The 27,610-nt window shown below is 41.2% G+C and overlaps 8 protein-coding genes across 13 annotated transcripts; 6 read left to right on the top strand and 2 right to left on the bottom strand.

Annotated features, from left to right (window-relative positions):
- Window positions 1-26: 26 nt before the first annotated feature.
- Window positions 27-3,392, top strand: RB195_014570 (uncharacterized protein; the record flags this gene model as incomplete). Of its 2 annotated transcripts, XM_064204898.1 has the most annotated exons (6): window positions 27-457; window positions 519-552; window positions 1,904-1,989; window positions 2,254-2,384; window positions 3,078-3,194; window positions 3,268-3,392. In XM_064204898.1, 6 exons carry the CDS (start codon window positions 27-29, stop codon window positions 3,390-3,392), a joined length of 924 nt encoding a protein of 307 aa, XP_064060778.1. The 2 variants fall into 2 exon arrangements, with proteins under 2 accessions (XP_064060778.1, XP_064060780.1); XM_064204897.1 differs by lacking the exons at window positions 519-552; window positions 1,904-1,989; window positions 2,254-2,384; window positions 3,078-3,194; window positions 3,268-3,392 and having other exon boundaries at window positions 27-503.
- On the top strand, window positions 2,204-2,975 carry RB195_014571 (uncharacterized protein; the record flags this gene model as incomplete). The annotated part of the gene is made up of 2 exons (XM_064204899.1): window positions 2,204-2,384; window positions 2,860-2,975. 2 exons carry the CDS (start codon window positions 2,204-2,206, stop codon window positions 2,973-2,975), a joined length of 297 nt encoding a protein of 98 aa, XP_064060779.1.
- Window positions 3,393-10,706: 7,314 nt separating the features above from the next.
- Window positions 10,707-21,480, top strand: RB195_014567 (uncharacterized protein; the record flags this gene model as incomplete). Of its 3 annotated transcripts, XM_013444327.2 has the most annotated exons (12): window positions 10,707-10,768; window positions 14,138-14,235; window positions 16,483-16,628; window positions 19,542-19,628; window positions 19,701-19,776; window positions 20,208-20,257; window positions 20,309-20,429; window positions 20,612-20,674; window positions 20,772-20,845; window positions 21,005-21,091; window positions 21,153-21,219; window positions 21,359-21,480. In XM_013444327.2, 12 exons carry the CDS (start codon window positions 10,707-10,709, stop codon window positions 21,478-21,480), a joined length of 1,053 nt encoding a protein of 350 aa, XP_013299781.2. The 3 variants fall into 3 exon arrangements, with proteins under 3 accessions (XP_013299781.2, XP_064060777.1, XP_064060774.1); XM_064204893.1 differs by lacking the exons at window positions 10,707-10,768; window positions 14,138-14,235; window positions 16,483-16,628 and having other exon boundaries at window positions 19,596-19,628; XM_064204894.1 differs by lacking the exons at window positions 10,707-10,768; window positions 19,542-19,628; window positions 19,701-19,776; ... (5 more) ...; window positions 21,153-21,219; window positions 21,359-21,480 and having other exon boundaries at window positions 14,145-14,235; window positions 16,483-16,700.
- On the bottom strand, window positions 17,167-17,618 carry RB195_014569 (uncharacterized protein; the record flags this gene model as incomplete). Its single annotated transcript, XM_064204896.1, has 2 exons — window positions 17,167-17,463; window positions 17,526-17,618. 2 exons carry the CDS (start codon window positions 17,616-17,618, stop codon window positions 17,167-17,169), a joined length of 390 nt encoding a protein of 129 aa, XP_064060776.1.
- RB195_014568 (uncharacterized protein) lies at window positions 17,715-17,972 on the bottom strand (the record flags this gene model as incomplete). The annotated part of the gene is made up of 1 exon (XM_064204895.1): window positions 17,715-17,972. The coding sequence occupies one exon, from the start codon at window positions 17,970-17,972 to the stop codon at window positions 17,715-17,717; it is 258 nt and encodes an 85-aa protein (XP_064060775.1).
- Window positions 21,481-25,451: 3,971 nt separating the features above from the next.
- On the top strand, window positions 25,452-25,847 carry RB195_014566 (uncharacterized protein; the record flags this gene model as incomplete). 2 transcript variants are annotated; one of them, XM_064204891.1, is made up of 1 exon in its annotated part: window positions 25,452-25,847. In XM_064204891.1, the coding sequence occupies one exon, from the start codon at window positions 25,452-25,454 to the stop codon at window positions 25,845-25,847; it is 396 nt and encodes a 131-aa protein (XP_064060772.1). The 2 variants fall into 2 exon arrangements, with proteins under 2 accessions (XP_064060772.1, XP_064060773.1); XM_064204892.1 differs by having other exon boundaries at window positions 25,461-25,847.
- A 62-nt stretch (window positions 25,848-25,909) lies between these two features.
- On the top strand, window positions 25,910-27,494 carry RB195_014565 (uncharacterized protein; the record flags this gene model as incomplete). Of its 2 annotated transcripts, XM_064204889.1 has the most annotated exons (2): window positions 25,910-26,508; window positions 26,585-27,494. In XM_064204889.1, 2 exons carry the CDS (start codon window positions 25,910-25,912, stop codon window positions 27,492-27,494), a joined length of 1,509 nt encoding a protein of 502 aa, XP_064060769.1. The 2 variants fall into 2 exon arrangements, with proteins under 2 accessions (XP_064060769.1, XP_064060771.1); XM_064204890.1 differs by lacking the exon at window positions 26,585-27,494 and having other exon boundaries at window positions 25,910-26,512.
- Window positions 26,532-27,494, top strand: RB195_014564 (uncharacterized protein; the record flags this gene model as incomplete). The annotated part of the gene is made up of 1 exon (XM_064204888.1): window positions 26,532-27,494. One exon carries the CDS (start codon window positions 26,532-26,534, stop codon window positions 27,492-27,494), a length of 963 nt encoding a protein of 320 aa, XP_064060770.1.
- Window positions 27,495-27,610: the final 116 nt, after the last annotated feature.

Here is a 27,610-nt window from a genome sequence, read left to right as displayed (position 1 = left end):
GCCCCAACACATCAAAAACTGAGTACATGGAGTGCGGACCAAGGATAGAGGATGGTTCAATTCGTGTCGATGGCACCGAATTAAACAAGGTGAACTGTTTCAAGTACCTTGGATCCAAAGTGACTTCCGCAGGAGACATTGATCAAGGAGGGCGAGCACGTGCTAATGCGGCATGGATGAAATGGAAAATGGCAACAGGCGTACTGTGCGACAGGAAAGTCCCTGTTCGACTGAAGTCGAAGATCTACAGGATGGTTGTGCGTCCTGTTGCCCTTTACGGATGCGAGTGCTGGCCGACGACGAAAGCCTTGGAAAGAGTGTTACACGCTATGGAGATGCGGATGTTAAGGTGGACAATAGGTGTAACGCTAAAAGTGAAAGTATCCAACGACACTGTGCGCTCCATCTTCGGCGTCGTCCCAATAACTGAGAAGATGAAGGAGGCTCGACTGAGATGGTGCGGTCACGTCGAGAGGAAGATTCTGTGGCCAAAACCGCACTGAAGCTCGACGTTTCAGGAGTGAGGCCGCGTGGGAGGCCAAAGATTCACTGGTTAGACCGTGTGAAGCTGAATGCGCGTTTATGAACGGCTGATGCAATGGAGAGAAGCAAATGGAAGACAAAAAGCAGAAAGGCGGACCCTGCAACAACGCGGGACAAACGCTTGAAGAAGAAGAAGAAGAAAGGATCTAGACCTAAGAACAGGAGTTGCATAAACCTAACACCAGATGTAACCCCCGGAAAGAAAAAGCCGTGACTCCTGGTTGACAGTGATACGAAAAATATTAGAGAACAGTATGTAGAGAAGAGAGCAGAACAAATTAGTGGTAATTGGGATCTCACTGGAGAACCGGGAAGAAAAATGAATGGTTGGCCTAGCGGGAGCAGCGCATTTGATGACTTCTGTTGCCACTGCGTGGCCGTTTCGTGGATGTTCGAAACCGCTCTAGGCCAACCAAAGCTTTCATCCCTCCAGAGTCGATAAATCTGTGCCACAAATGTCTTGAGAGGACAGGTTGGCCGAAGTGAGTCATTTTATGGAACAGACATGGATGGAAAAGACCGGTGGGGGCCTCAATCCACATTGCAAGAGAAAATTCGTTAAAACTGCTTTTCGTTCTTCTGCAAACTCCATAGGAGCCATCTAAGGGTTGAAGTTTCTAACTGTGCTCTGTTAATTTTGAATAGCATTTAAATTCCGTTCTAATATGATTTTTGAAGTAGGTTTTTTTTTATGTAGAGAGTAAAGGTGGAATGCCACACTCAATCCCCTTATTGCCTTCCAAATTCAGCATCAAAAACATTGGCAAAAGCAAATGAGGTTACACATCCTCTTCCAAACAACCACTTCCGCAGCTCTTCTAAAGGCCTCCCCTGCTTCCGTTATCTTGAAAGAAACTTCATTCTTACTTCAAAATCACAGTATACATTATTTCCCAGCAGAGTCGCAAGCTACGCGGTTACTTCTGTAAAAAATTTTGAATTTGCCTCAACTCTTAATGTTTCCTTTAATGTGGTTGTTTCGTCCCAACTTTTTTCGATCATCACCGTTGAGAAAAAATACACTCCACATTGAACATATCAATCAGCGTTTAAATAGTAAAATTACTTCAAAGAATTTTTGTAATTATTGGAGAGAAAGATAATTGCAGAAAGTGAAAAACGATAGGTGTTTGATAAGTTGAAGAAATGACATCCGTTAACATATGATGAGAAACCGAAGGAAAAGTGTGGAACTTTGAAAGTGTGATTAAAATATGCCGTAGTGCAATAATTTTAAGTACTACATTAACGCTGGTTCTCGCCGTCTGCTAACAACGTCGTGGTATATGTCGCATATTTTTCTACGTAATTGCGAATTTTCACCTATGGCACACTCTTGAGGATATCAATGCCACTTTAGGTCCCCAACTGTTCTTTTGCAAGGAATGAGCAACGAAGGAAAAAACACCTTGATAAAATCGGATACTTTGACAACACAACATCATAGTAAGTCACTTTGTCACTGCTAAATGTGCTCGATTTCCATCTCATCGAAGCGATCGCTCCAGGAATAGCAGTTTGTTCCGCGACAATCTGTGCATTAATGCTGTATGTATATGGCTAAATCACAGATAGAGTAGCATTTTGCGCAAAAAAAATATCCTTAGGTTTTTTTACAACATGAGAACAAGAATATTGCAGTCTAGAATCAGTTCGCAGAATGATCTCGAATGTTATCAAAAATTACGAGAGAATCGATTTTCTTTCCAGCTACTATTTCGGAACTCTTGCAAACCAGGAAGGTTTCGAAGACGCCGAGGACGAATGCATGAGAATTGGTGGACATCTTCCCTCGATTTCGAATGCGTATCAAAATTCAGCAGTTCAAAATGCGGCACACAGTATGTGAACTTTTCATAGACAAAAAGACTGGTAAAGCAAGGAAGAGATGTGATTATATCACATATTTGATCGTTAGAAATGATAATATTTGTGATTAAAATGGATCGATTAGGCAGAACGGTCCTTCCGGCCCCACCTTTTGAACACTTTTCCCATTCTGGGTTGAAAATACATCACGAGATTAACGATGATAGGATCTTTCCACAAATACATAGAGGTAATAGTGTACTTAATGATATGAGGGTGAATACACTCAGTTCCCTCTAGTAGTTCAGAAAAAAAAATTGTTAAAAGACAGCTCTGGTGGATCCCGTCTTCGTAATGACGCAGTTTATTAGAATACGTTCCACCGTCGTCCGGAGTCTGCAGACGGACTAATCAAGCTCGAATAAGCTCCTAGAGCTGCCACACCTGCACAGTAGTAGATTGTGGATTGCCATCGTTCTACCACCAGTAATGAATTGCATCGTTAAGGAACTAGTGAAATTAAGGCCGTCTTAGCCGCCTTTTTCGGGATTACTGGAGTGGATTGGCGTGATGACGACCATGCTCGTGGACTATTCCAGTCCTGGAGAGATCCTGTCATGTGATGGTCATGTGACACGAATCATTTTTGACATGCTGTCTTTAATTTGTGCAAATAAGTATCATACGTGCATATTGGTATTTACAAAAATACAGAATCGTTTTAGAATTGTTAGGAACAAACAATGGTGGTAAAATCATCCTTGGCTACTCCAGTCTAATGAATACAGGATTCTCATGGAGCGACGGTAATCCTTCCAAATACACAAATTGGGCAGGAGGAGGTAACGGCTTGTTTAGTAAACAAGCGCTTTTCTGATATTTGCACATCACAAATAAGAATCCTTACATTTGTAGAACCGGTGACTGCTGTCGCAGGGGTAGCATGGATGGATCTCTACACAGGACAATGGAATACAGCAGCACCTTTTTCTACTTGTCATTTTATTTGTGCTCTTCCTGCCTATCGTTACAATTGCTAAATTTGTTGCTCTTTTTCTTAGAAATGCAACTGAAGTCTTGATTCGTACTCCTCATCAGTACGTTTTATACTTCGTTCGAACTTTTCTCCCTCTTAATTCTAAGAAGGATACTAAATTTCGAATTCCTCGTTTTCACTTCACTCCATGCGGTTGGCTCAACCTCAACCTACTGTACATAAATAAGAAGTAACTAAAATCATTATGTTATGAAATAACGGGGTTACTCAGTCACATATGTGTGAAAAGAAGTACCAGAAAGCAGAGAGACAGGTTCCACAATATCGAATTAGTGCGCCGGCACCAGAAAACACTGAGGAACTTTCCACGGTACGCAATTTGTGCGATCACGTTAGAAATTTCAATCAGTGAGGTTATTGTGCACTAGCAGACACTGCTAACTAATTTATGACATCAGCCCGAGGTTCACACTCCTACCTTGCATAAAGCGATACTGTGAGTGGTAGCGAAAAATATTGTTTACAATAGAAACTGGCAATATATTTGATTACTAATTGGTTAACATTTCAGACTCTTACATAGTCAGTAGCTTTCTTCACTGTTACTGAGGAGTGTAGAAGGAAGCTTAAGATACAGTTTTTCGTTTTGCTCAACGTCCAACGTTTGAGCACGAAGTGGAGTACAAGGCGGTTCTTTTGTATTCCGTCGCATCTGTAATTTCTGCTCTTCAGGACTCAAAGAAAAATCACATCATAGGGTTCTTCCTTGTCTGTGCGTGACAGAAGTTAAATCGGAAAAAGGAAACTTCGATGAGCTTACGTAGAAGCAATTAGAGATCTATTTATCTTTTTTTACGTCATATGAAGGCGAAAGCCATGGGATAGTATTAGCCAAAGAGTACGAATTAGATCGGATCCTATGGGCGTAAGAGATTGCGGGTTCGACATGTATTTAATAGCAAAAAACAGTGTTCGGAACAGAAAACGACATTGCCGTTCCTCTACTCTGATGAGTCAAAAATCCTCCAACAAAGATTTCGGTTGAGGGGAAGCTAGAGGTACTGTAAAAAATTTTGAAATCAATGCGAGCATATTTTCGAAAAAGTTCTGCCACACAAAAACTAGCAATTAGTAGTGGATGACTGCATAAGCTCGTGCCCAATCTAAAAGTTAGCTTCTGCTGCAGAAGTTAAAAAAATAGCCTTGTTATTCAAGGATATGGTTTCCATTGCTCTCACAATTGTATTCCTCTCAGCAATCTCCTTAGCTGTAATCCTAGGGTTTTCCTACACTGAGGTAATCAGAATATCGTCACCGATGTCAGAAGGACCAGAGCGAAGTTGATCTTAAAAAGTGAAATCTCCCTTTCGATGTCCGCCAAGAATCCGTCAAGGTCCGCGAAACAAGTACATAAATGTCCGAAACGCTTTTTTGTGCAGTCCCAACACTCACGGCTTCCCCAAATTCGCATAACATACACGCCGGAAATGCACTTTTCGTTCTCCATTTGCAAAAAATCCGTAAAGCACATATCGAATTATTTGAAAGATACTTGGCTATACTATAATATGGTACAAGGCACTGTAGTGTATACAAAAAAATTAAGCAGATATATAGGAGTTTAACCACGCGACACATTTTAGTGCCATAGAAATCGAACACGAACTTATGCGATTATCTAATAGCACAGCAATGAATAGATGCCCGATGACCTGCGACAAGTCGCAGGTCATCGGGCATCTATTCATTGCTGTGCTATTAGATACAATGTGTTTTTGTAGTAAAGTGACCTAAAAAGTATTGATTTGAACATGAACAAACAAACGGAATCAGTTACTCATTGGAGAGAGAAGGAGAGAAAGCCTTAGTTGAAAAAGATAATTTTCTTCAGCATGTCCAAAGAAAGGAAATATTTCAGAAGTCTTGGAACAGATTTCCGAACGAATACTTCCTCCAACTCTAATATGCCAATAAAAGTGAATAATGTGATAAAGTACCGAGATTCTCAGCAGATCTCATCATTATCTTCTGACTTTTGTTATTAACGAAGTCAACAACACTTGGAGAGATGACACTCACAAATATTAGGTTTTAAAATTATAGGATGTTTCTTTAGTGCACCGTATTGATTTCTTCCCCTGTCCTCGTGAAATAAGAATGCCCAAAAAATTATATTTTCCATTTGACAGTCAAATTAAGAAAGTACAGCTGTGTAAAATTTGGCAACGAATTCTGTTTGACGAATCGTGTAATACATTGAGGAAATTCATGCACACGGTAAAAAGAAAGTAAAACTTTTGCATTCTCTTAAAATACCAGAACAGTGAAAGGTAAATGAAGCAAAGAAATGGCTGAGGAAGTGCTCAGGTTAAAGTGGACTTGTGAAATAAATTATGGACTTTGAGGGATAGATCTGACCCTTCCAGGCTGCATTTCGACGAATGGCACCAGTTTTGGGAATTTTAATCAAAAAGCATATCTAAGAGAAGAAGCATTCTTTGTGAGAGAAAAAAAAAGAATTTCTGCGTGCAGCGCTTCTATTTCATGCTCTTTAATAATGCTGGTCTCGTAACTGAGATCAAAAACGGTAAAAACCTTCAGATGTGCTCAAAAAACGGTAAAAACCTTTCCTGACTGCTCCAGCACCTCAACCTTGATGCTGATAAGAATGCTTGAGGGTATACGGTATAAGAGATCTCGGCCGTCCTCTTACTTCGTCGGTAAGCAAAAATGCAAATATCAGTACGTAAAACTACAAAACATTCATCAGGATAAAAAAGGGTGTGTGAGATTAGACTCAGCACATGTGAATGTGCTATTAATGAAAGTGTTAAGAAAGAAGCCAAAATCTGGAAGAGGCACGAAGCAGAACAGATTCGAAATTGGTCAACTCATTTGCTCACATTTTCATATGGTCCGGAAAAGAATAAAAAGAAGAGGGTTAAGAAATGGAGCGAACGCCGTGTAAGAATTAGGAGAGGGTTTCTGCCCAACTTTATTTACGTCAACGAGTGTAGATCATATCGGAAGTGTTTTTTTCCAAAGGAAACAGGGTCAGGTCATGTTCCTCGTACAAATGTTGGAGGGACTTCTTACGAGATATGTTCCCCAATTCACAACTCTTTTGAAATTAGGTAACTTACACGTTAGTCTGAAGAAAAATACTAGCTATAATTTTGCAATTCGATTCCGTCTCCCAACCCTTTGGAAGACGGAATCGAATTGCAAAACTTTACGCTTCAGTGGACAAAGCCAAGAAGATGTGCGTGTAGATATTGAGCGTGCCATAGAAATTCACTTCATCAGTTGCACTCTCCCTGTATTTCTATGTCTCTTAACGAAAAAAATTCATTAGTTATTTGAGTGACACTGCGAAGCCTATGGCGAGGATCGCTTCAGAATGTTTTAGTGATGCTTCTGTCTTTCTCTTTCATTCTTTCAAATCCGTTTAGTTTTTTTCTCTAAAATCTCTTTGTCGACTCTACCTTCGTCAGAATTTTTGATGCAGTTCAAATTCTTGTATCTGAGAAGGAATACGAATTCACCATTAGAAAACGAAAAGAACTGTCGACTAGTACATTTGCAGAAAACAAGGAAATGAGGTTTTCTCAAGAAAGCAGTGTAAGCACATGAAAAGTATAGGTAATCAATTTTTAATGCAGGATTTTTAATGAGATGATTCTCTTGTGGCTTAGTACTACAAACGGTCATGGAAACGCATACAAACCACGAATGTTGTCTATGCACAGTTCGTAATGTTTAGCAAGTACGAGCGATATCAAGATATGCCCCAGCCATTGAGAATTTCCTATCCTATGGGGTTGCGAACAAATTGCCTGCACAACGCCTCAGACCCCAGACCATCAAACTACAGCGTCTCGCCTACCGCCTTCTTCATACCACTCCCTTCTCCTTTTCCTTCGCAAATACTGCGTTTGACGACGGAAGTGCGACATCTTCTCGAAAGATCTTCTCGCCCTAAGCCTCCGGAGGCGGATTGTACTTTCAGCACTTGTGCTGCTGGTCGCGTTTTAGTCGTTCTCGTCCCCGTCGTCGTATCGACCATCAGAGCCGTTGGGACACACACATACACAGAGCACGCAGAGACTCTCCGCTCTACTCAGGACGCAGCTATATCGATCTTTTGCCTCCTATTATAGCCTACACATACGCCCTTGCCAAGACGGTTGAATGCCAAAAACACGCTCTAGCGCTAATTACATGCCAGATTCTACTCATTTCATATTCATTGCGTATAATCTACTTAGACGATGGTAACGCAGACTATTATTTGTCTCTACACATAAGCTGTTATCTAATCAAATGGTTTGGCCAGTAATTTGGTTGTTTCCGAGTGTTTTTTCTCGAGTCTTTCCGGAGCTTCTTTCTAAAGTAGTGGAGTCGTGCCGAGAGGAGCTCATTTCAGCCACTTGTCCTAAAAGTCGAGGATACGTCCTTCAACTTTAAGGAATTCAGACCACTGGGTAGTCAGCTGCAAGAGAGTCTTGCACATTTTTCCTCGTTTCCAGAGCACTTTCGATATATTTCCGTATGTATACTTCTTACTTATTTCTTCATTTATTGGATAGATAACCCACTCATTCATCTGCCTATGACGTATTCATTTAGACTATGACTTTTCTCTCAGAATATATGGAGTAGCGCAGTAATTTAAGCAAGTCTTTGAAGGATACCTCAGCAATTTTGTTCACGTTGGATATGAGAATGTCTCAAAATCTGAGCATCGAAAATGAATTTTGTCCAGCTCCCTCCTTCACTTCCCATTGCTTCCTATTTCTGAGACATTATCTCATAATTATTGCCCATGCCTGTCATAATTACAGCTCATCTTATCTTTAACATTTTTCAAGTGGTACCTTAAACCCAGAGGCTTTCAGTTTCCCCGACCGTGGTGGAAAATTGCCGGTTGAACTTGGATAAATCAAACATAGTGAGCACATTCACTTCCTATTTCTCGAAACATCGTCAATTTCAGTTGATTCAGTTCCCATTAACCTTGCACTTTCCTGTGTTTAACTTTCCATGAAATTATTCTGAAATTTTATCGGATAATCTGCACCCTCGAATAAATTGCAGAAAGCGCAAGTTGTTTTTTCTGGATTTTCTGATTTTAAATGCAAAGTAGTTAATTTAAAACTTGGTTGTTGCAGTAATTCTACACACTCAACAACACAGAACATTCAAATTTTTCATAATACATGATTACGAGGGAAAACTGTGTGAAAGAGAAAAAAACGGTCTGTATAACTGTTCAGCGCAGCGAAGATCCTGAAATTCACCATTCACATTTCTGTATTCCAGAAATCGAAAATCTGAAATGTGGCAAAAAAAAACTGGCTATTCTCTAGTTCTCCTACACCTTCAGTAGCATTTCTGGAGAGTCATTATCTTTTTTTCGCAGCGTGAATTCCAGCTTGAAAGTGTCATTTTTCTGCTTGAACTCCGATTTTGGCAGCCATTCTCATTTTTCTCGCCAGAACGTGAAAAACTTCTACGGAGCTGTGCGCTTGCGCGAATGCGCTTCGCCCCAGAAATGATGTGTAGTTGTAGTGTGAGTGCTGAGTGCGAGTTATTGGCGGACCAGACGCGCTTCGGAGGACAAAGAAATTTCTAATAAGCCTCGCGTCAGGGCGCTTCCATGCATCATCTCTTATCCGCCCCATCTATTTCTTTTTCAAAATACCAGGAACCTTTACGATCTTTAGTTGACAAATTGTTGTTTTTAAGCGCATCTCCATGTCTCACCGGTTAGCTTAACAGATAATCCATACTTCTTATTAACTTCTTACTCGTTTCTTTCTTCTGCTCTCTTTTTCCACTTACTTACCGTGTCTTCTCGGATAATTGAGTTGCTTTATCACCGAAATGAAAATCATTAGACATTCGAATATTAGCCCATTTTAAAAGCTGTGATCTTTGCACTGGTTTTCTGCCGAAAGAACTTATTTATTTATTTGCCTACTATTTTTATACGCTCGTCAGTCTATTTAGTGGAAGCGTCGTGGGTAAACACTGCATCACAGTGAATAATGGGCAGTATCTTGCATAGTACAAGTGGAATTCAATAAGAGACGAACATATTAGGTCAGAGATGAGGCATTTGCGGCAAAATTCATGCTGTGTTGGAATAAGCAAAAGAAAGTACTAAAATCAGTTGTTGATTATTTCGCATTTACTAATGCAAATAGAATTAATTGAGCAAAGTACGTGCTCACTTGTTCTAATGCTTGGAGATTTATTTTGTAATTAATTGGCTGTGCTGTGCTTAAAAGTGATTGGATGGAATTTTTAAGTCATTTTCTGTAATTTAAAGCTGAGTATCCTTCATTTATAGCGCTCCTTTATCCGAAAGGCGTTTTTTTTTTATGTATTTGAACTAGTCCCTGCGGGATAGACTGGATGAAGGGTTTGGTTAATCCGATTGCAAATAGAACGACCATTTGATTTCGAAACCTAAAAAAAGTTTCATCTATAATCCCTGTGAAAAGGAACACCCGAGTTGAAAGTTATTAATTCTTGTTCTTTCAATGATCGTTCTTGGAATTTTTCTCGGATATTTGCAGCGACTGGACCGATGCAAAGGCAACTTCTAGTGTCTTTGGATTTTGCTCATCAAACTCATCCAGAACATAAACTGCAAAAAAGCGACACAGTTTGGAACAACTTTCTAGCAACGACATCAACAGCAGTTTAGATAACTGTTGGTGTACTGGTGTACTGTAGTCGATAGTGGGACTCTCGGCCACCTTCACAGCATCATTTTATCTACCGAGAGTCCTGCAGCTGATAGTGTATGTATGAAATGATAGCGCGACTCAGGAATGGCGCAGCTATGAGCATAAGACAACATGAAACTATGTGGAAAAAAGTCTTTTCAAAAGTTTTCTTGTTGTGTTTTTCGCATTTCAAAACACTTACGCAGACAAATTTCCAGGCGTAGCATCATTTTTCTTTTTTTTTTTTTTTGAGAAAAAACTTCTCTGATCTTTAATTTCTTATAGATTGCAACCAACTACTCAGAAAAGGATACCTAATCGGATTAGAAGACATTTCAGATTGGGAACATTTACGACTATCAGCCAATTTCCTTTGATATGACATTAAAAACAGAGAAATAACTTTTTATAGGGGGAGTCTCTCATAGAACATGAAGGCTTCCCATCTTAATTATGATGGAAAAGAATTTCCTTTTTGATTATGTCTGCTATTCAATCCTAAAGGTATACCAGCTGGAGATAGTGTCGAAGGTTTTGTGCGGCTCAAACGGGTTTCTCTGGACAATTTTTAAAACGCGTTTCTCTGGCTAGGTTCTCCAATAGCGCTCCACTTTTTACCTATGAAAGAGGTCGTCGAAGGCAATCGCCCATTTGAAACAGAAGCATCAACAACAAGAGAAAGGTAACTACCGTATCATTAGGATTATTATCCATTAGCGTTGATTAATTCAAAATTGTTACAATTATTGCAAAACTCCGATAAGTACATCACATTAGGCCTGTAATAAGTGTCACATTAGGTATTTGCGTAATACTTATTGAAACGTTTGTTATGGCTGTTAAGCGAGTATGATGGATTTCAAAGAGTGGACGAATTGTGGAGAAAGGTCCAAGGGTCTAAGCGGTCTTACGTAGTTAGTTGCTGAGATCATAGCGTAGCGATTGCTCGAGTTGCCAACGATGCAGACCTTCAGAATAAAGCGTATCCTTGACTTTGTTTGTGATATCCTGTTTTAAACAGACCTTTAGCCATCAACCAAGATGAGCAGAATAGACGAAGTTGTGCTCGCTGAATAGTATGCATAATTCTTCATAACTTCATTAGTTTAACGTTCATTTATTAACGCTGACCAGGATAGCGTGCTTGGTGGTGGTTATTAGCAAACAGCATGTGACATATGCTAGCAAAGAATGATAAATACAATCAGCTCTACATAGAAATGTGGTGATTCAGCTTGTCACTGTGCTTTTTTCTGTTTTTTTCTCCCCTTGAGACTGCTATAAACGACAGAACTCTTTTTGGTATTCCTCCTGATTTAAAGGCATCACCCCACGAATCTGGGGTGGTACGGGTTTCAGGTGGGTTATGCCTATGTGGGGTCGTAGATTATGGGTGTTCCATCCATTTCTTCTTAATTGCCGCAAAAGACGGAAGATGCTACGTGCGTGCACAAGGCTGGCGCGCTAAATCGAACTAGTTGTAGAAAGTAGCTCCACGGAACGCCCGAAGCCGCATCTTCTGGACCGTTTTTTACGGCAATTAGAAAGAAATGGATGGAACCACTCTTCTCCTCATAATCTACGACCCTATTAGGCATAATCCACCTGAAAGCCGCACCACCCCAGATGCAATCCACTTGCATAGATGATCTTGCGTCATATTTCCTCTACAACGGACACCACCAAAAATTGTTCAAATAATTTGTTTGATACCAAAGACCTAGATTTCACGGTCGTAGTCGTATTGTGCAGGTCTGACGTGTTGTGTGTCACTTTCCCAGCAAAGACGGCCAATTTATACTCTGTATCCTTCCCAACTGGAAGATAATCGATAAGGCAGTCGCAGCGATACTAAGGAAGATGAATTTTATGTTTTTTTTTTGCTTTGTCAAGGAGGTTTTGTGAAAGCTATGGGTTGACGTTTCGACAACTTGATCTTTATCAAAGGCGTGAAAATGGTTCGAGGTCTTTGGTAGCGTGCATATCCCATCAAGTTCCCAAACCTCGATTTGCCAGTTCTCACTACACCACCCAGGAACTTGAAACACGAAACTGTTTAGTCTTGCCGTCTAGCCTGGGCCTGGTGACTTCATATTTCATATGATAATTTTTCAGTCATATGATAATTTGATAATGATGACGAAGTCGACACATCAGACATTTAGTGAATATTCCCCAGAACCTCGTAAAAAAATCATGGAAAAAACTGCCGAGGGTTAAGGAAGAAAGGACTTGGAAATCGAAGAGGAACTCTGTTCTACTGCGATTGTAAAATAATCCTAATTATGTACAATAGCTTAAAAAAGAGAACAGGAAGAAAAGAGCTTTGGGAAGACTATCCCCATAGTCCTATTGATTATGGATGCTTCGGTGGAAGCTTATTCCAGTATCTCTGCCGAGGATGGAATGCCGCAATGAAAAAATTGCTCCGCAATGACTTGGGATTTCGAAAGGAATTAGTTCCACGTTTGCTCCCCTTATATGGAATAAATCTGCTTTTTCTCGTATTATGCTTCTTTTTGAACGGTATGCGAATCGTGCGTTTCACGCTGATTGCTGGACTCGTCATTTCGATGGCAGACATACTCCAGAGACTGAATCTCGGTCTTTACGAAATTTCCATAGTCTCTGCTCCTCTTTACACAAGCGTAAATACCGTGTCTTCAACAACCGCACACTTGATACTATCGATATAACTGTTCTAGATAAAGGATAAGGGATAAAGTGCACGGCGTTGATCAATCCCTATCTGCGGATGCGCAACCACGTTTACTTCAATTCAGAATCGTTTGAGTTTTGCGAACGTGTAACTGGCCTATACAAAGACGTGCGGGGTCTAGCCGATGTGCCAAGTCAGTGTTTTATCCTCCCAGAAGCCTGGCACCAATTTATCGACCCCGGAGGGGTGAAAGATTTGGTGAGCATTAGGGCGGATTTGAACCTCCTATCGATCGTGCAAGTAGCAGAACCTCTAACCGCTACACTACACCCGCCCTTGCTGTTCTAGATATTCACGCTTATTCCTCTTTATCTTTTTTGTCGCTCCTTGGTTCCGTTTTTCTGCCTTGCTACTGTGAGTTCACCTACGTCATAGTCGACCCAGTTGCAGCTGTATATGCTCCTGTGATCCAGGTAGGACCTCAGTCATATCTGCAGTCCGACTGCAAATAGCGGATGTCCCGCCTCTATCACAATCCTCATCGCGTCACTTCGAGTGCAACCCGCTTAGGTAACTACACCAAATCTTAGTCAATCCGTTCTGACCCGCCTGTATATCTGTTAAAAGAACATGCAAAAAAGCTGATCAATAATATGCAACTAACGGGTGCCTGTAATGAAGATTGACGTTAACGTCGTCCATGGAATTTCTGTTTTTATTCGACGACTCGGGCGCTATGGACCTTAGGATGGAGGAAGAGGGTCACAGTAACCCGCAATTTCGAAGAGAAAACTTCCCACTGTGAAGGGGTTCTGCCAAAAGTTTTGCTGAGATTTTTTTTAACGTTCTCTAGATTGATACAGTATTCAATTAACTTCAGTTCTCATGAAATTTATGGTGAGCCGGCTGTATGTATAACCCTGTCTCTCCCACCCTCCGTAAAATATAGCGCCCGACTTCATTTTTATGAATCCCTCTTAAAATATGGGGGGCGGAGGAGGGATGAGGGGATATGTTTCTATTATCGCTTATGGCAAACATCTGAAGGTGCATCGAGCGAAGGAACTGTTTTTCATTTTGTTTTCATTGACGTGAATCTCTCTCAATTAAATTGTTGGAGAAAAAAATTTTTTTTGAGATCTTAGTCTCACCAGAAAGTGCTCTGGCACTTGTCGAGAATAAATACCTTTCGCTTTCAATTCATTCAGCACCAAATTTCACATTTTCCTCGTCCACGGTTTCTTCCATGAAATTTTTTGATGTGTTTTTGCTGATTTTTTGCTGATTTTACCCCCTCTTTGTGGTCTGTTCTGTTCACCAAATCTTAATCAAACGCTAATTTGATATACATCTATGAATCTCTGATATCCGTAAAGTCAAGAATTTCTACAGATGTCAAATGTCTTGGCGTGATCAGTCGCCTCGAGAATTCGATCCACATGGAGGCCGAAACGCTTTTCGCACCGACGACACTTTGCAAACTACTTCAGGTAGGATCAATTTTGCCTATTTTTTCTTCCTTTCTTCCGCTCCCAAATCCTGAAAACTTTTTTGCATTTGCGAAAGCGTAGGTGCAAACAACTTTGCCAGCTCCATAGCTAACCACATGAATATTTAATGCTCCGACTGGCACACATTTTTGATGATGGAGCGAAGAATGACCTCTGGAAGCACTAATGCCATCTTTCTTAGGAACACAAAGTCAAGCTCGGAGGTTTTCGATTGCTTCGAAGGTTTATTGAAAAAAGAAACTTGAGCTAAATTAAAATGGGAACTTCTGCGATTAGGTGCTTTCGCTTGAGGAAAAACACAGGACGAAAACTAACTTTGGGAAGATAATAAAGATAACTTCCCATTTGTTTGTTATTAGTTCAGGAACTGTAATGTTAACGAAATATTGGTGCTACGTGGAAAGAAACTTCAGTCCTTTAGAATCGCTTGCCAACGGGGCTCTCTGGTCTCTCTTTTGAAATTTACATTCTGTTTTTTTTCCTCCTATCATTTTTCCATTTTTTTGAATAAATTTATCTTTTCATTCGAGATGCTCCTTTGCTGAGAAGAGTATAGAAAGTAGGACGTTTTATTTATTAAATCTTTCATAGCGATCACTTAGTTTAATAGAAAAACAGTTTACAAAATCCAGATCTCATTCTGATAACAAGTAACGACCACATAATTTTCTCTGTTAAATATATGGTATGCGCATTTTACAAAGTTCCATCCTGCAAAACAACAAAATTTCACTGCAAAGAAACACGTTTTATTTTTTCGTAACTGCAACTATTAAAGCGCCACAGAGCTACTTAGAAGTGCAAAAGTTTGATAGAACCAAACGGTTGTGGTGGGAGCACAAGTTGTTTACAGGTTGTTTTCATTGTGATTCTCTTAGATGTGAAGAACAAATAAACGTCCTAATGTTACATATGCAGGAGAAGGAAGTGGGGTTCTGACGCTTAAATAGATAACCTTGGATTTTTGAAAATGTGGTTCAAGTAGATTTAGATCACATTTTGCATCTCGTGTAGTGTTCGTCTGGAGTATTTCTCACATATTTAATTGCCGCTGGTGCATTGTTATTTGCACACTCTGAAAAAGCGAATGGTAAAATTTCCCGCACATCCTGGCTTCATATATAGGTTCCGAATGAATTATGCTTTCAAATTTTTCCATCAATCCTAACGTCAACACAAGATTCTTGCGGTTGTTAAATTTTGTTAGATGCTGCCCCGACTCTATTTGTTTTCTATTACTTTTATTATTTACCGACGAAGAAGTTAGTGTTTTTATTATATAAGGTTAGCTTTCGTTCGAACGTGCGTGAACAATATTCCTATCGGCTGATGCAGCTCACACTTTCAGCCTGCCATAGCATCTGGCAGGCTGAAGGTGTGCTTTTTTCCCAACTCCCCTCAAATATTCAGTGATTATTTAATATTTGCTTTTTGTAATTTCTTAATTTAATTACTTGGGTTTCCGCGTAACCACTCGTAGAAGTTTCTCTACAAACATTTTCCCGCCATCTATTCAGCGGGCGTTGTCGCTTATTAAATCGACCAGCAGTGACTGGCTTGTTTTCCTCTGCAAAACTCTCATTGTACGCCTTCCTTACACACTTCGTACGCGCTTTTCCGACGACGTAGTGTTCATGCTGGATTGTTTGGAGCTGCTTTGAGAAATTCCGTTCCATTTCATGTTCGAAACTTCTGTATTTCAGAAGACATGTAAAATTGTAATAACTCAGTTTTGTCTTTGACGAATCTATCATAACACTCGATTATTCTCTAGATCCAAGTTTCAGAAGCTGGTCATTATTTAGTAAGAAACCTCGAAAGGTCAGAAACCTACCTCAGGAGTTATCTTGACGATTAGAATTTACGTGCATTCCAAAGAGAAATGAACGGTTTTGTGCGTGACAGCTCTTAGTTGCCTCAGCCAATGTATGAATCCATCAAAAAAAGAAAAGAGGAAAGTGAAATCTTTAGACTCTGAGCTCTTTCTTGTAGCTTTTTAATAGATATTTAAAAGAATAGAAGATTGAACTGAGGTGGCAGTCAAATCAAAAAAATTTCAAAGAATACTTAGGTCATTTTGCCTAGTGATAGTAAGAAAATCCCTCGAGACTTCTCATATGGGGGTTGTTTTCATAGAGTCGAAATCGGAATACGGCGAGTAATTGGAAATACTACTTTACTGTTGATTCAACAGCTCAGAGGTGCTCTTAGGGTTCCCCTTTTCAGAGCGCGTCGCCTCATTTCGTGCGATGCGTTCGTTCACTGAGTCGATCGAATGCGATCTACCGCCTGCTCCCGAATTGCCTGCACAACTTGACATCGACCGTATCTCAATGAGAACCAGCGATACCAATGAGACTATCGTTGAGGTGGTGAGTTTCTTTTTCTCCGCGTATAAACATTACTTGATGAGAGCAGTATTTAATGAAAAGATGGATAAATAAAATCTAGTGGGTTTTTCTGTTGTCAAGACTTAGTGACTGGGGTCAAATCATGCTATCTTTTTTTTTTTATAAAAACGCGTTCAGTCTGAATTGTCATTCATCACTAAAGCTGTGCACTTTAATTTCTTCAGCAATAGGGATAAATGAATGAAGGGATGAATGAACGAATGGATAAATGAACTAGTGAGTAAATGAGCGAATGAACAGTTGTATAGATGAAGACTTGGTTGGATACCATGAATACTTGAGTGAATGAATGAATAGGTAATGAGAGTGATGTAAAAACTAGAACAAAGACTATTAACGAAGCAATATCGAGAATGGGGGTCTATTAAAAGATTACATAAATTTTATTTGTTTGTTCTTGAGTAATATTACTGGTTTATCTATTAGGTTGAGTTGAACGTTCTCGGACAAATTGACAATATTTTTATTTATTTTGCAATTTTCAAACGATAACTGTAAATTATTTGAAGTATGCACCATTGGCATCGATGGTCTTCTGCCAACGTTTAGACAGATCGTAGATGCCTTTGCTCCAGAACGTTGGGGACAGTTCCTTGAAGAACTGCTCGAGTGCCTTTTTGATGTCGTCGCACGTTTGGAAGTCTTGACCATCAACATGACGTTGGAGATAGGAAAAAAGGTGGTAATCTGAGGGAGCCAGGTCTGGGGAATACGGTTGGTGTGGTAAAATGGTCCAGAAGAACTTCTTCACTTCAGCCTCGGTCATTTTTCCAATGTGTGACTGAGTGTTGTCGTGCTGGAAGTAGACTTCGCGCTGCTGCGGGCGAGCATTTTCGAGATTTGTCTTCTGTTCCTCACTTGCTCAACGTAGACGTCTTCGGTCACTGTACATCCCTCAGCGAGCAGCTCCCAGTATTCGACACTGCATACACTCCACCAGATGCAGAGCATAACCTTTTTGACGTGCACGTTGAGTTTATAGACGTCTTCTGCATCCGTACCTTTGTCAACCCATTGGGCACGCCGGTGAATGTTAGAATAGGAAATCTACTTCTCATTCTCGGTGACTAAGTGCTCAAGCCACGTGAGGGTGCACTTGAGCGTGAGGAGAGAACGTGCCGCATCAGCGCGGCAGTCCATCTCATACTGTGGTACCCATCGACCTAGTTTTCGCACCTTGCCGATTGACTTCAATTCGCGAACAACTGTGGTTCGACTTGCCCCAAGAGCGACTGTCAGTTCGCGAGTGGTTTGATACGGATCGGCTTCCAGCTGTCTCCGCAGCAAGTCCAAATCCAACTCCATCGCGCGTCCCGAACGGTCTTCATCTTCGATGGAATAGTCGCCCGACGCGAACTTTGAGTGCCACTCATAGACTGTACTTCTAGCGGGGGCGTGCTCCTTGTAAACTTCCTTCAAATGTCTACCGATATCCGCGGGTTCTTCGCCAGATAGAGAAAGAGAAAGAGAGAAAAATAACGTTGCGGAGGTGGAGTGACGACGACTTGAAATTGCGCGGCATGGTTGCAGGAAAGAAACTAGCCCAGTGTAATTGTTAACCTACACTTTGAAGAACCTTTTATACTCTATCTAACGGTAGGTGACGCGTCCATTTTTGTTGCTCTTTGTTTAGTGATGATCTCCAGAAGTCATCACTAACACATTGTCTGAGAACTTTCGACTCAACCTAATAAAAAGAATGAACGTCTAACAATTTCCTTCCTACCTTTGTTTCAGAATATTGAATTATTACTTTATTAATAACTTAATGTTTCGAAACAAAGGTAAGAAGGGAATTGTTCCGAATTACTTAGCCTGCAGGAACAAACAGCATCATTTGAGGAATTGCTTAATCTTCTGAAGGTCGTGGATTTCTTCTAACTCGAGGAAATTTCAGACTTGTCTTTCTGTGTCAGAACACGGTTCGGAAGCCCAATATTAGTGATTCTGAGGCAGTCATATAATGTTGCGTCATACGGGGGTAATCTCATGAAGACCCTAATCAAATCAGCACGTGATTCACTGATTAAGCAGATTGTGCTCTGAAGGTCGCTCCAGTTATATATATATATTTATTTATTTATTTATATTTATATTTATATAGTATCCAAAAACATACGCACTAGCAAACATAGTTCCTTCTTATTTGTGTGTATATGTGTAGGTTTTTATTCTGGTTTGCACGCCGTCATCTACGTGCAAATTTCACCTACCTGAAACGTTAAAACTAGTATAGAAAGAAGTTTTGAATCACATCAGTAAAAACCTTAACTTATCATATCTAACATTGAAAACCAACTTTTCATCACTTCATTTTTGTATCTCGACAATTTCGTACTAAAGAAAAATAGGTATATGTGGTCTAAGATGAACGCAGTTCTGTTTTTATTCGGTGCCTCTTGCTGTTAGCAGTCCCTCACCACCAGTGCCACTCCCGATATCCAACCCTGATTAAGTTGCCATCGTGTGCGTGCTTTTCCACGGAAGCACCGCAGTCTAGCGTGTTCGCTATTAAATTATTCTCAAATAGAGCGCACACTCTTGGAAATGTTTGCAACGCTGATTAAGAATTTAATTAAATTGATTGCGTGCGTAAACAAGTGAAAGAGAAACTTCTCAGATTGATTAAAGCAGCGCTATAAAGTTAGACAACCACAACCATCTGGAACTGCTACAATTGAGAATTATTTTCGGATAGAAAGATTATAAATTGTGTGGAAAATGAGAGTTTGGCGTGAGTCTAATAAAATTCAGTACCACCTCACTTGAATATTGATGATAACAGCTGCAGTTAAAAATCTCATTCTTTAAGTCAAAAAATGCCCTGAGTGTATTTCAAACACATACGGAAGCGAAAAAGAAATTACTTCAAAGGTCAAACCAACTCCCACCGTCGATCCATCGTTAGGAGAAACACAGAAATACAAGATGTCTGTTCCTGGGCCAGGTCATTCTGAGCAAGTAAGCTATCCATGGATTTATAAATATTTCTTTTTTTTGTATTGTCTTTTCACATTATCTTCACGTTTTAAGGAACATGAATTACATAAAAGCCTTCTTCGCGATGACGATGACTTGGATTCAGAAGTAGAGGGTACATTGGCTGCAGGTAAAAATGGTTAATATTTGGCGTCTGACGTCTCGACGTCATCACAGTCTGATACTTAGCTCCGTTATGTCTAGTCACCTAAAAATATTTTCTTCAGAGCTATGGAATTTCATGTGATCTTCTTAAAAAAGCGATGGCGGTCAAATTTTTAAGTAGCTTCAAGAAGCTTGACACAGTATAGTGCTGCAGCGAATGAGTTTGTATCTTTTATGGAACATATGCCTTTTCTCGCCAAGAAAATATCCTAAAAAAGTGGTTTTAAGTTTTCGAAAGGAGCATTTTGAAGCATCTTAGCTAGGAGCTAGTCAGGTTAACTTTCCAAAGAAGTCCCTCTCCGATGCAGCTGACGCACTTCTTTGACGATTAGCGGTCAGCAAAAGCACGACGGTACTACGCCTTGCGTAATACACTCCTAATATTTTGAATTTCAGTTCAACTCAACCGTCCCAATCCACCATCTGCCTTCGCAAGACACGTACAGGTAATTTCGCTCTTGTGTACTAGTTAAACTGGGTGAACCAGCGTTATTCAGGATCCCGAGCATGCTGCTTTACGTAGGGAGTACAGCAACGCGACCGCTCAACGTCCACGTCCAACCACGCCCACTCAATCATGCACATTGGAGAGATTCGCCTTCAACGCACCCTCCGATGGCATGTTTTCCTGAATTGTTCTAACAAGGCGCTTTTTTGAGAGAAAATTCTGACAGCCACAGCTGACTAAGAAAAAGAGGGCCACAGACAAATACCCTCACACTCATATGCAGAAGCAAACCGAACAGCATACAGAAATATAAATTAGTTTTCGGTAATAAAAATCATTCTCCTCTTTTCAGAAGTGGTCCAAGTGAAAGAAGAGGAGAAGATCAAAGTATCTATTCCACCGAAGGAGAGAGCAGGTGCAGTTTAAAAATTGTTTGCGTTGAATCTCTAGCTCTTCTAAGGATCTCTACACCAATGCTCATCTCGTCCACTGTGCGAATCTCTAGCTTTCAGCATCACGAAGAAGGAAATCTGATATGCCGTACTCCGATTTCTATGAAAGCATTTCCTCCCAGATTCCTCCGCAGGTTTCAACATTTGATACATTTTATTTTTTCTTACAAAGGTTGGGGAATACTTTTGATGCCACGTTGGTGGAATCCCTAATGCTTAAGACACATTCACATATTAATCAACTCCCAACACTCGATAATTCCACATAGGCACCGTAGTTCTCTTTTATTCAGGCGAGAGGAACAGTATCGGGGAGAACTACACCACTGAACGATTACGAGGGAGACATACTGGAGGAGAATCCGCAATACAAGAATAAGGTGAGTGAAAATGTCCTCCATGACGTCAGACAAGGAAATTCCTTCAGCAACGTGTTTATAGGCTCCGCCCCCTCCTGTGGTTCACCGACGAACCAGTATCGACTGGGAGAATTTCGAGGAAGCTAAGGGTTTGCTCTAGTACTATCTTCTCTGTTTTTTTTCTTTCCGCATAGCAGCAGACCTCACTCTGCGTTGTGACCTAGTTGTTTGGTTAATGCTTTTATCAGTTGCTATTACAAGATCTCGGTTATACCCGTGCATATGCAGGGCCAGTATCGTTGCCAGTAGACTCTCTTCTTGGTTTTTTCCATTTCTGCTTTGGTCAATGTCAAGAACAAGAACATCAATTCTCAATTAAGGAGAGAAGATACACTGTGGCATTCTCGTAGAATAACTCTTATCCTATTCTGTTACGTTTCTGCATCTTTTCCTTCTAAAATAGCGTTTAAATCCGTATTTCTCAGAAAATGTCTCACAGCATACGATGAAATTCTACTTGAAGAAAATTCTTTTTTGATTCACGGAAAACTCCTGAGATCTCTTCGAAATTTTGTGTAATCACTCAGTCATTAGGACTGTGTGGTTTGTCATATTCGCTATCAAGAACTGCAGAAATTATATCCTTTTTGCCAATAGTTTGGTTGAATTCCAAAATTTCTACTTCGTTTCCCAGTCTGCTCCCTTCAGTCTCTTACGTCTGTAGAGCAAAAAAGTTTCCCAAACTAAACATACTACTATATTCGATAAAAATTTCCTTATTCCTACCCTCTACCTCTGCTCTATGAATAAGACATGGTATTGTTCCAGGCTTTCAGTTTCCCAGGATAATTGTACTCGAAAAGCACGAAAAGAGCGAGACTTTCAATAACGTTTTCTTTTTTTAGGCTTATGTGAGCAAGATATATTTCCCTGCCTTGATTTCTTTGTTTATCCTGAGGCTGATACGAGTTTCTCAATGCTCTAATCCATCAATGCAAGTGTTTTGCCTATGAATCACACTTCACCACTAAGTTTTCAAGATTTGTCCTAATCTTCTCTTCTTCCTCATTTCGTCCTTATTTTCTGGCATGTTGTATTGCAGGTATACTCACTAACACTCACTCACTAACACAGTTTCTTCAATCACCGTATACCAGCATACGGTGGTTGAAGAAACTGTGTTAGTGAGCAAGTGAAAAAAAAAAACGAGCAAGTGAGGAGGGCTAGCCCAGACATGAACACGGCAAAGTAAACATAGACGAAAATTAAGCAGCTTTATGGTTTTAACTCAGTATTTTCAATGTTGAACTCTGCGCAGAAATCTCAAGGAAGGATTTGAATGGATAGCAGTGCCCATGATTTCGAGCACATCAAGACGGATCCATACCACGACTGAACGTAACCCAGCCATTCTCGTACAAATTAAAAAATGAAATGGAAAACACGCTGTCGTGAGTGTGTTCGCTTATAATATACCATTATATTCCAAATTGCGGTTGCTGTTTATTTTCGACTGACACTCAACCTCTACTCCAAGTAGATGCGCGGACATTTTTGTGCACCGTTCACTTTCGCACCAATCACCGCCGTTGGTGACGCTCCTGATCGTCGGCAGCGACACAGCAGAGTAGGAAATGATGTCACCCGTAGGAAATGACGTTTACACTTCTGTTGCTGCTGGAAATTTATGAAAGCAGCACCATCTCGTTTTTATTTTTTTTTTCGAAGCGTTTATGACAAAACTGGAAGGTTACAAGGTCGTATTTAAGTCATATTCGAAGGGTCTATTTGTTAGAACCGCAAAGGATGTTTGCATTTCTTGGAAGCATCGACCAGAATATCTGGCAGTTAGGTCAGTAGCCTCAGCCTGTGCGACTTTAAATCGCTGCTTAGTTCTACCCTTCTTGAAAATAATCATGTTTATGAGCACATTCTACTAGAAAAAACCCAGTTTAAGGTGAAGTATGTAATCTTTGTAATCTTTGACGCAAACAAACGAATTAAAAGGTGAACGCCCAAATAGAAACTTCATTACGTGCTCTGTATTTTCGAGCGGGGAGTTTATGGCTAAGGTGACTGAGGTCACATGAATGGAGTGAGTAGGTCGTTGATCGTTAACACTCATTACTAGATAGCGCACTGTGAATTTGAATTTGAAAAATTATTTCGAGAAAAGAAAGACTGCTGGTACCTCTCTGAGTATTGCCCATGTTCGATTGTCTTTGAATCTCGGCATGTTGAAACGAAGTTTTTTATTGATTTCCTTGAGCAGTAGCCAAGATTGGCATTGATCGCCTTTATTAAACAACGGCTAACGTTTCGGCGTTATCGCCTTCGTCAGAGCCTGGAAAGTTCAAAGCCATTAGTGATTTATCCCCTCAAGCGCCTCATCACCCTACCGAAAGCATCCAAACGGTAGGCAAACTCAAACAGCAATACATTGGCTAGTACTTACCTCATTAGCTAGACTTATTAACGCAGCAGACCACCACGTACCACAACTACGAGTCACAAGGGTTTTTATATAGCGACCTCACGGCCCGCCCGTAGATCAAAACCCGCATAGGTCTTGATATAGGGATAACTCGTTTTTGATAGCAATGCACTCAACCTTCTCGTTTATTTTTGGACTTTTGGCGGTTATCCAAAAGGCCTCTAGCGTTCTGCGTGCTGTGATCTCGGACTCGTAGGATAATATATGAACTTCTACCTCGATTTCGGAGTTTGGATGACATATTCTACGGTGTGCTCCAAGTGGGTTGAAGGTTTTAGATTTTTCGAGTCCATCTCATCAATAATGTGTCTCGTGTGGTTAAAAGCGCGTAACCTCGATAAATAAGTTTCGTTATGCGATAGGGAACTACTTCTCTGGAAACGAAAGAAAGAAACGAAACTAGCGCTCTGCACCTCTATGAACTTAATATTGCATTGCCTTAATTCAGTATCTGCCAGTAATGTGTTCATCGCTAACTTCCATTAACCTCAAACACAGACAAGAAGCGTGACATAGTCCTCTCATTCCCTGATTTCACCAATTTTCACGCAATCTGTATGTTTTCTCCAATTGGTTAAATTTTACCGTAATTTTTTTTGTACGCACTCTTGAGGATTTAGTATTAATTCATTAATTGTTTAATTAATTATAAATCAATTTTGATTCATGTTGCAGACGTTCCTCATCTCTTCACGAATCAACTCTAATCTACAATTTTTTAACTTTCTGCTTTTAGCTTTTACTGGAATGCTTTGTATGGTTATTCCAACTCAATAATTCCAACTCAATTTTTCTTTTCCCTTTTTTCGTGGCCTATGTCCATACTTGTCGATCCCATCTTTGCTCTGCATGCTGCCATTCGATTTCGCATTCCGCGCTTTTTTTGCGGACTTCCCATCCCATCATGAGTGAGCTCTATATCAGCAGCACCCGTTGTTATCGGAATTCGAAGGAACTTCATTCTGTCCTGAATGAAAGCAAGTGCCATTCTATGCGCTCTTTCCAGTTGTTCTTTTGTTTCTGAAAGTAGTTCCTGAAAAGAGCAAATCGCTCCTTTTCTCTTGACAACGTATTTCCATTAAACAGATGCGAGAATTGTTCTTAACACCTACGTTTCTCGCATGAAATCAGATAATAATAACAATAACGTAGCCGTCACAGTAGTTTCTTTTCTTTTGTCTTGAGACTCATTTACTTCTTGCTGTCCTTTTCGTTGTTACACTTGTGTAAGGGGATCTTTCTTGGGATTATTTTCTGCTATTATGCCTGCTTTTTGCGCTATTCTATTAAAGAAGAATTTTAAGAAAAAGATTAGGATCTTCACAAATTTCTACAACCACTCTTTTTTTGTCAGTGAAGACGGGCGTAGAATGGTGGTGTGAGACACTTGTGGTGCATGCACAGTTGATAGTTCAACACTTAAAACTCACCAAGCTTTTTTGGTGAACTCAATGCCGATAAATTGTCACCAGACTTGATTGGGAGATTAAAAACACGAGTATAAATACATCGACTGGCTCCCGTAAGTAATTTCATAAGCCAGATACGTGCGCATAAACTTCAATAGATTTTGAGTTGAAGCAGAACGCATCCCAAGGGATTGATTAACGCCAAACAATTCATATTCTAACTTTACTGCTGCAAATCCTACCTCACGCCTTAAAGCGGCGCAGCGGTGGCCCTGGCCGTCGGGCAGCTATGGTGGCGAGAATTCGTCTCGGCAGGTTCAACCATGAAACAAAGGTGTCCGGCTAGTAGCCCGGTCGTTGGGCCAAGGCTACAGGCTAGCTAACTGAGGGGGTAGTACGACGATTCCGGTGTCAGGCTGCTAGCTTACTAGTGCGACAAGCCGACCGAGGACAACACCCCCGTCGCGTCGTACTGCTAATGTCTACTATGTGTTCTTCAGAAGCTAAGGCACACGCAAGCGACGCGCATTGTCCTCGCCCGGGCAATGTGGCAAATATGCGAGGGCTACCGACTAGACGACGAAGCCGGCCAAAGAAGTTAGTCCGCCATCGCCAGCAACATCCAGTGCGCTTGGCAACACTTAACGTTGGGACGCTTACTGGAAGAAGTCGTGAACTGGCAGACAGTCTCAGAAAACGCCGTGTTGACATATGTTGTATACAGGAGGCTCGCTGGAAAGGCTCCAAGGCAGGGGAATTAGGCGATGGCTACAAGCTGATCTACCACAGCACATCAAATCGCAATGGCGTTGGTATCATATTGAACGAGTCGTTTAGAAATAGCGTCACAGCGGTGGATCCACTATCGACTTAATGGTTGTAAAAGTAGATACAGGAGAAGTGGAATTGGGAGTCGTATCTGCTTATGCGCCACAGATGGGCTGTAGTGAAGAAGAGAAGGCGAGCTTTTGGGAAGATCTGGAGCAGTACGTTCAATCCCTGGAAAGCGAAGAAATACTTTTAATTGGAGGAGACTTCAACGGACATGTCGGTTCTCGGAAAGACAGATTCGAAAGTTGTCATGGTGGATACGGCTATGGAGCTCGTAACGACGACGGGTTGCGAATCCTGGGGTATGCTGTTGCAAGTGACTTGATCATTGCTAACACGCAGTATTGGAAAAGAAAATCGCATTTGATCACGTACACCAGCGGCGGTCGTGAAACACAAATAGATTTCTGGATGTTACGCCGACGAGATCGCCGACTTCTGCAGGATTCAAAAGTCATCTCTACAGACCATGTCGCTGCCCAACACCATCTGCTCGTTATGGACTTGAAAATCTCCCATCCAAGGAAGAGACATCCAAGGACTGAAACACAGCGCATCAAATGGTGGAATCTGAAGGATAGAAAGGAGGTGTTTTTCGCGTCCGTGGCTCCATCTACACTTCCTCACCCCACTCGTACGGTGGTCGTCTACTTCCAGCGTTATACGCTTGACCGCGGAAAACACTCTGGGAAAGACGACTTTAGGTAAGCCAAAGGTACAAAAGGCTATGTGGTTTTGGAACGAGGAAGTTCAGGCGGCAATTTGTGAGAAGAAGTCCAGGTATAAGCTCTGGTGGAGGACGCGTCAGCCTGAAGATTGGGGTGCTTACCTAGCGGCGAAGAGGGAGGCTAAGAAGGCAGTTTCCAAGGCGAAGTCGAACCGCTACAAGGCTGTGTACGACATGCTTGATACAAAAGAGGGGGAGCGGACAGTGTATCGTTTAGTCAGAGCGCGACATCGCCCAACGTTGGATATGGAACACAACAAGATCGTTAAGGGAGCTGATGGAGCCGTTCTGCGCCGCCCTGGTCAGATCCTGGAGAGGTGGCGAGAGTACTACAACCACTTGTGTAACGAAGAGTTCTGTCATTCTCCGATCCCAACAGTTCCCAGCGTCGAGGGTCCTGTTCTACCAATTACTGCCGTCGAAGTCAGGGCTGCCCTCGCAAAAATGAAGTCGAACAAGGCAACTGGTCCTGATGACAAACCTGCTGATGTCTGGAAGCTGCTAGGAGATCGAGGGTTCGTGTGGCTCGCAACTCCATTTAACAAGATCGTTGCAGAAGGACGGACTCCAGACGTTGGGCAAACTTCCGTGACCGTGCCTGTCTGGAAAGGGAAAGGAGACATTGCTGAGTGCACTTCGTACAGGCCTATACGGCTGCTGTGCCATACGATGAAGGTTTTTGAGCGTGTCCTGGAGGCTCGTCTGAGGAAAATTGTTAGCGTTTCACTCAACCAGTGCTGCTTTGTGAAGGACTGCAGCACAATAGATGCTATCCATGCTGTCCGAATCCTCCTGGAGAAACATCGAGAGAAGAACCGCAGTCTGCATCTTGCTTTTCTCGATCTCGAGAAAGCTTTCGACCGTGTCCCACATGAGTACAGTCTTGGAAGGATCAGCTGCAGAAATATGGATTGCGCCTCAACACATCAAAAACTGAGTACATGGAGTGCGGACCAAGGATAGACGATGGTTCAATTCGTGTCGATGGCACCGAATTAAACAAGGTGAACTGTTTCAAGCACCTTGGATCTAAATGACTTCTACAGGCGACATTGATCAAGAAGGTCGAGCATGTGTTA

The sequence above is a fragment of the Necator americanus genome, chromosome V (genome assembly GCF_031761385.1).
Source record: "Necator americanus strain Aroian chromosome V, whole genome shotgun sequence".
NCBI classification, from domain to species: domain Eukaryota; kingdom Metazoa; phylum Nematoda; class Chromadorea; order Rhabditida; family Ancylostomatidae; genus Necator; species Necator americanus.
Note: the sequence above shows the minus strand (reverse complement) of the source record. Positions and strands in the feature narration are given on the sequence as shown.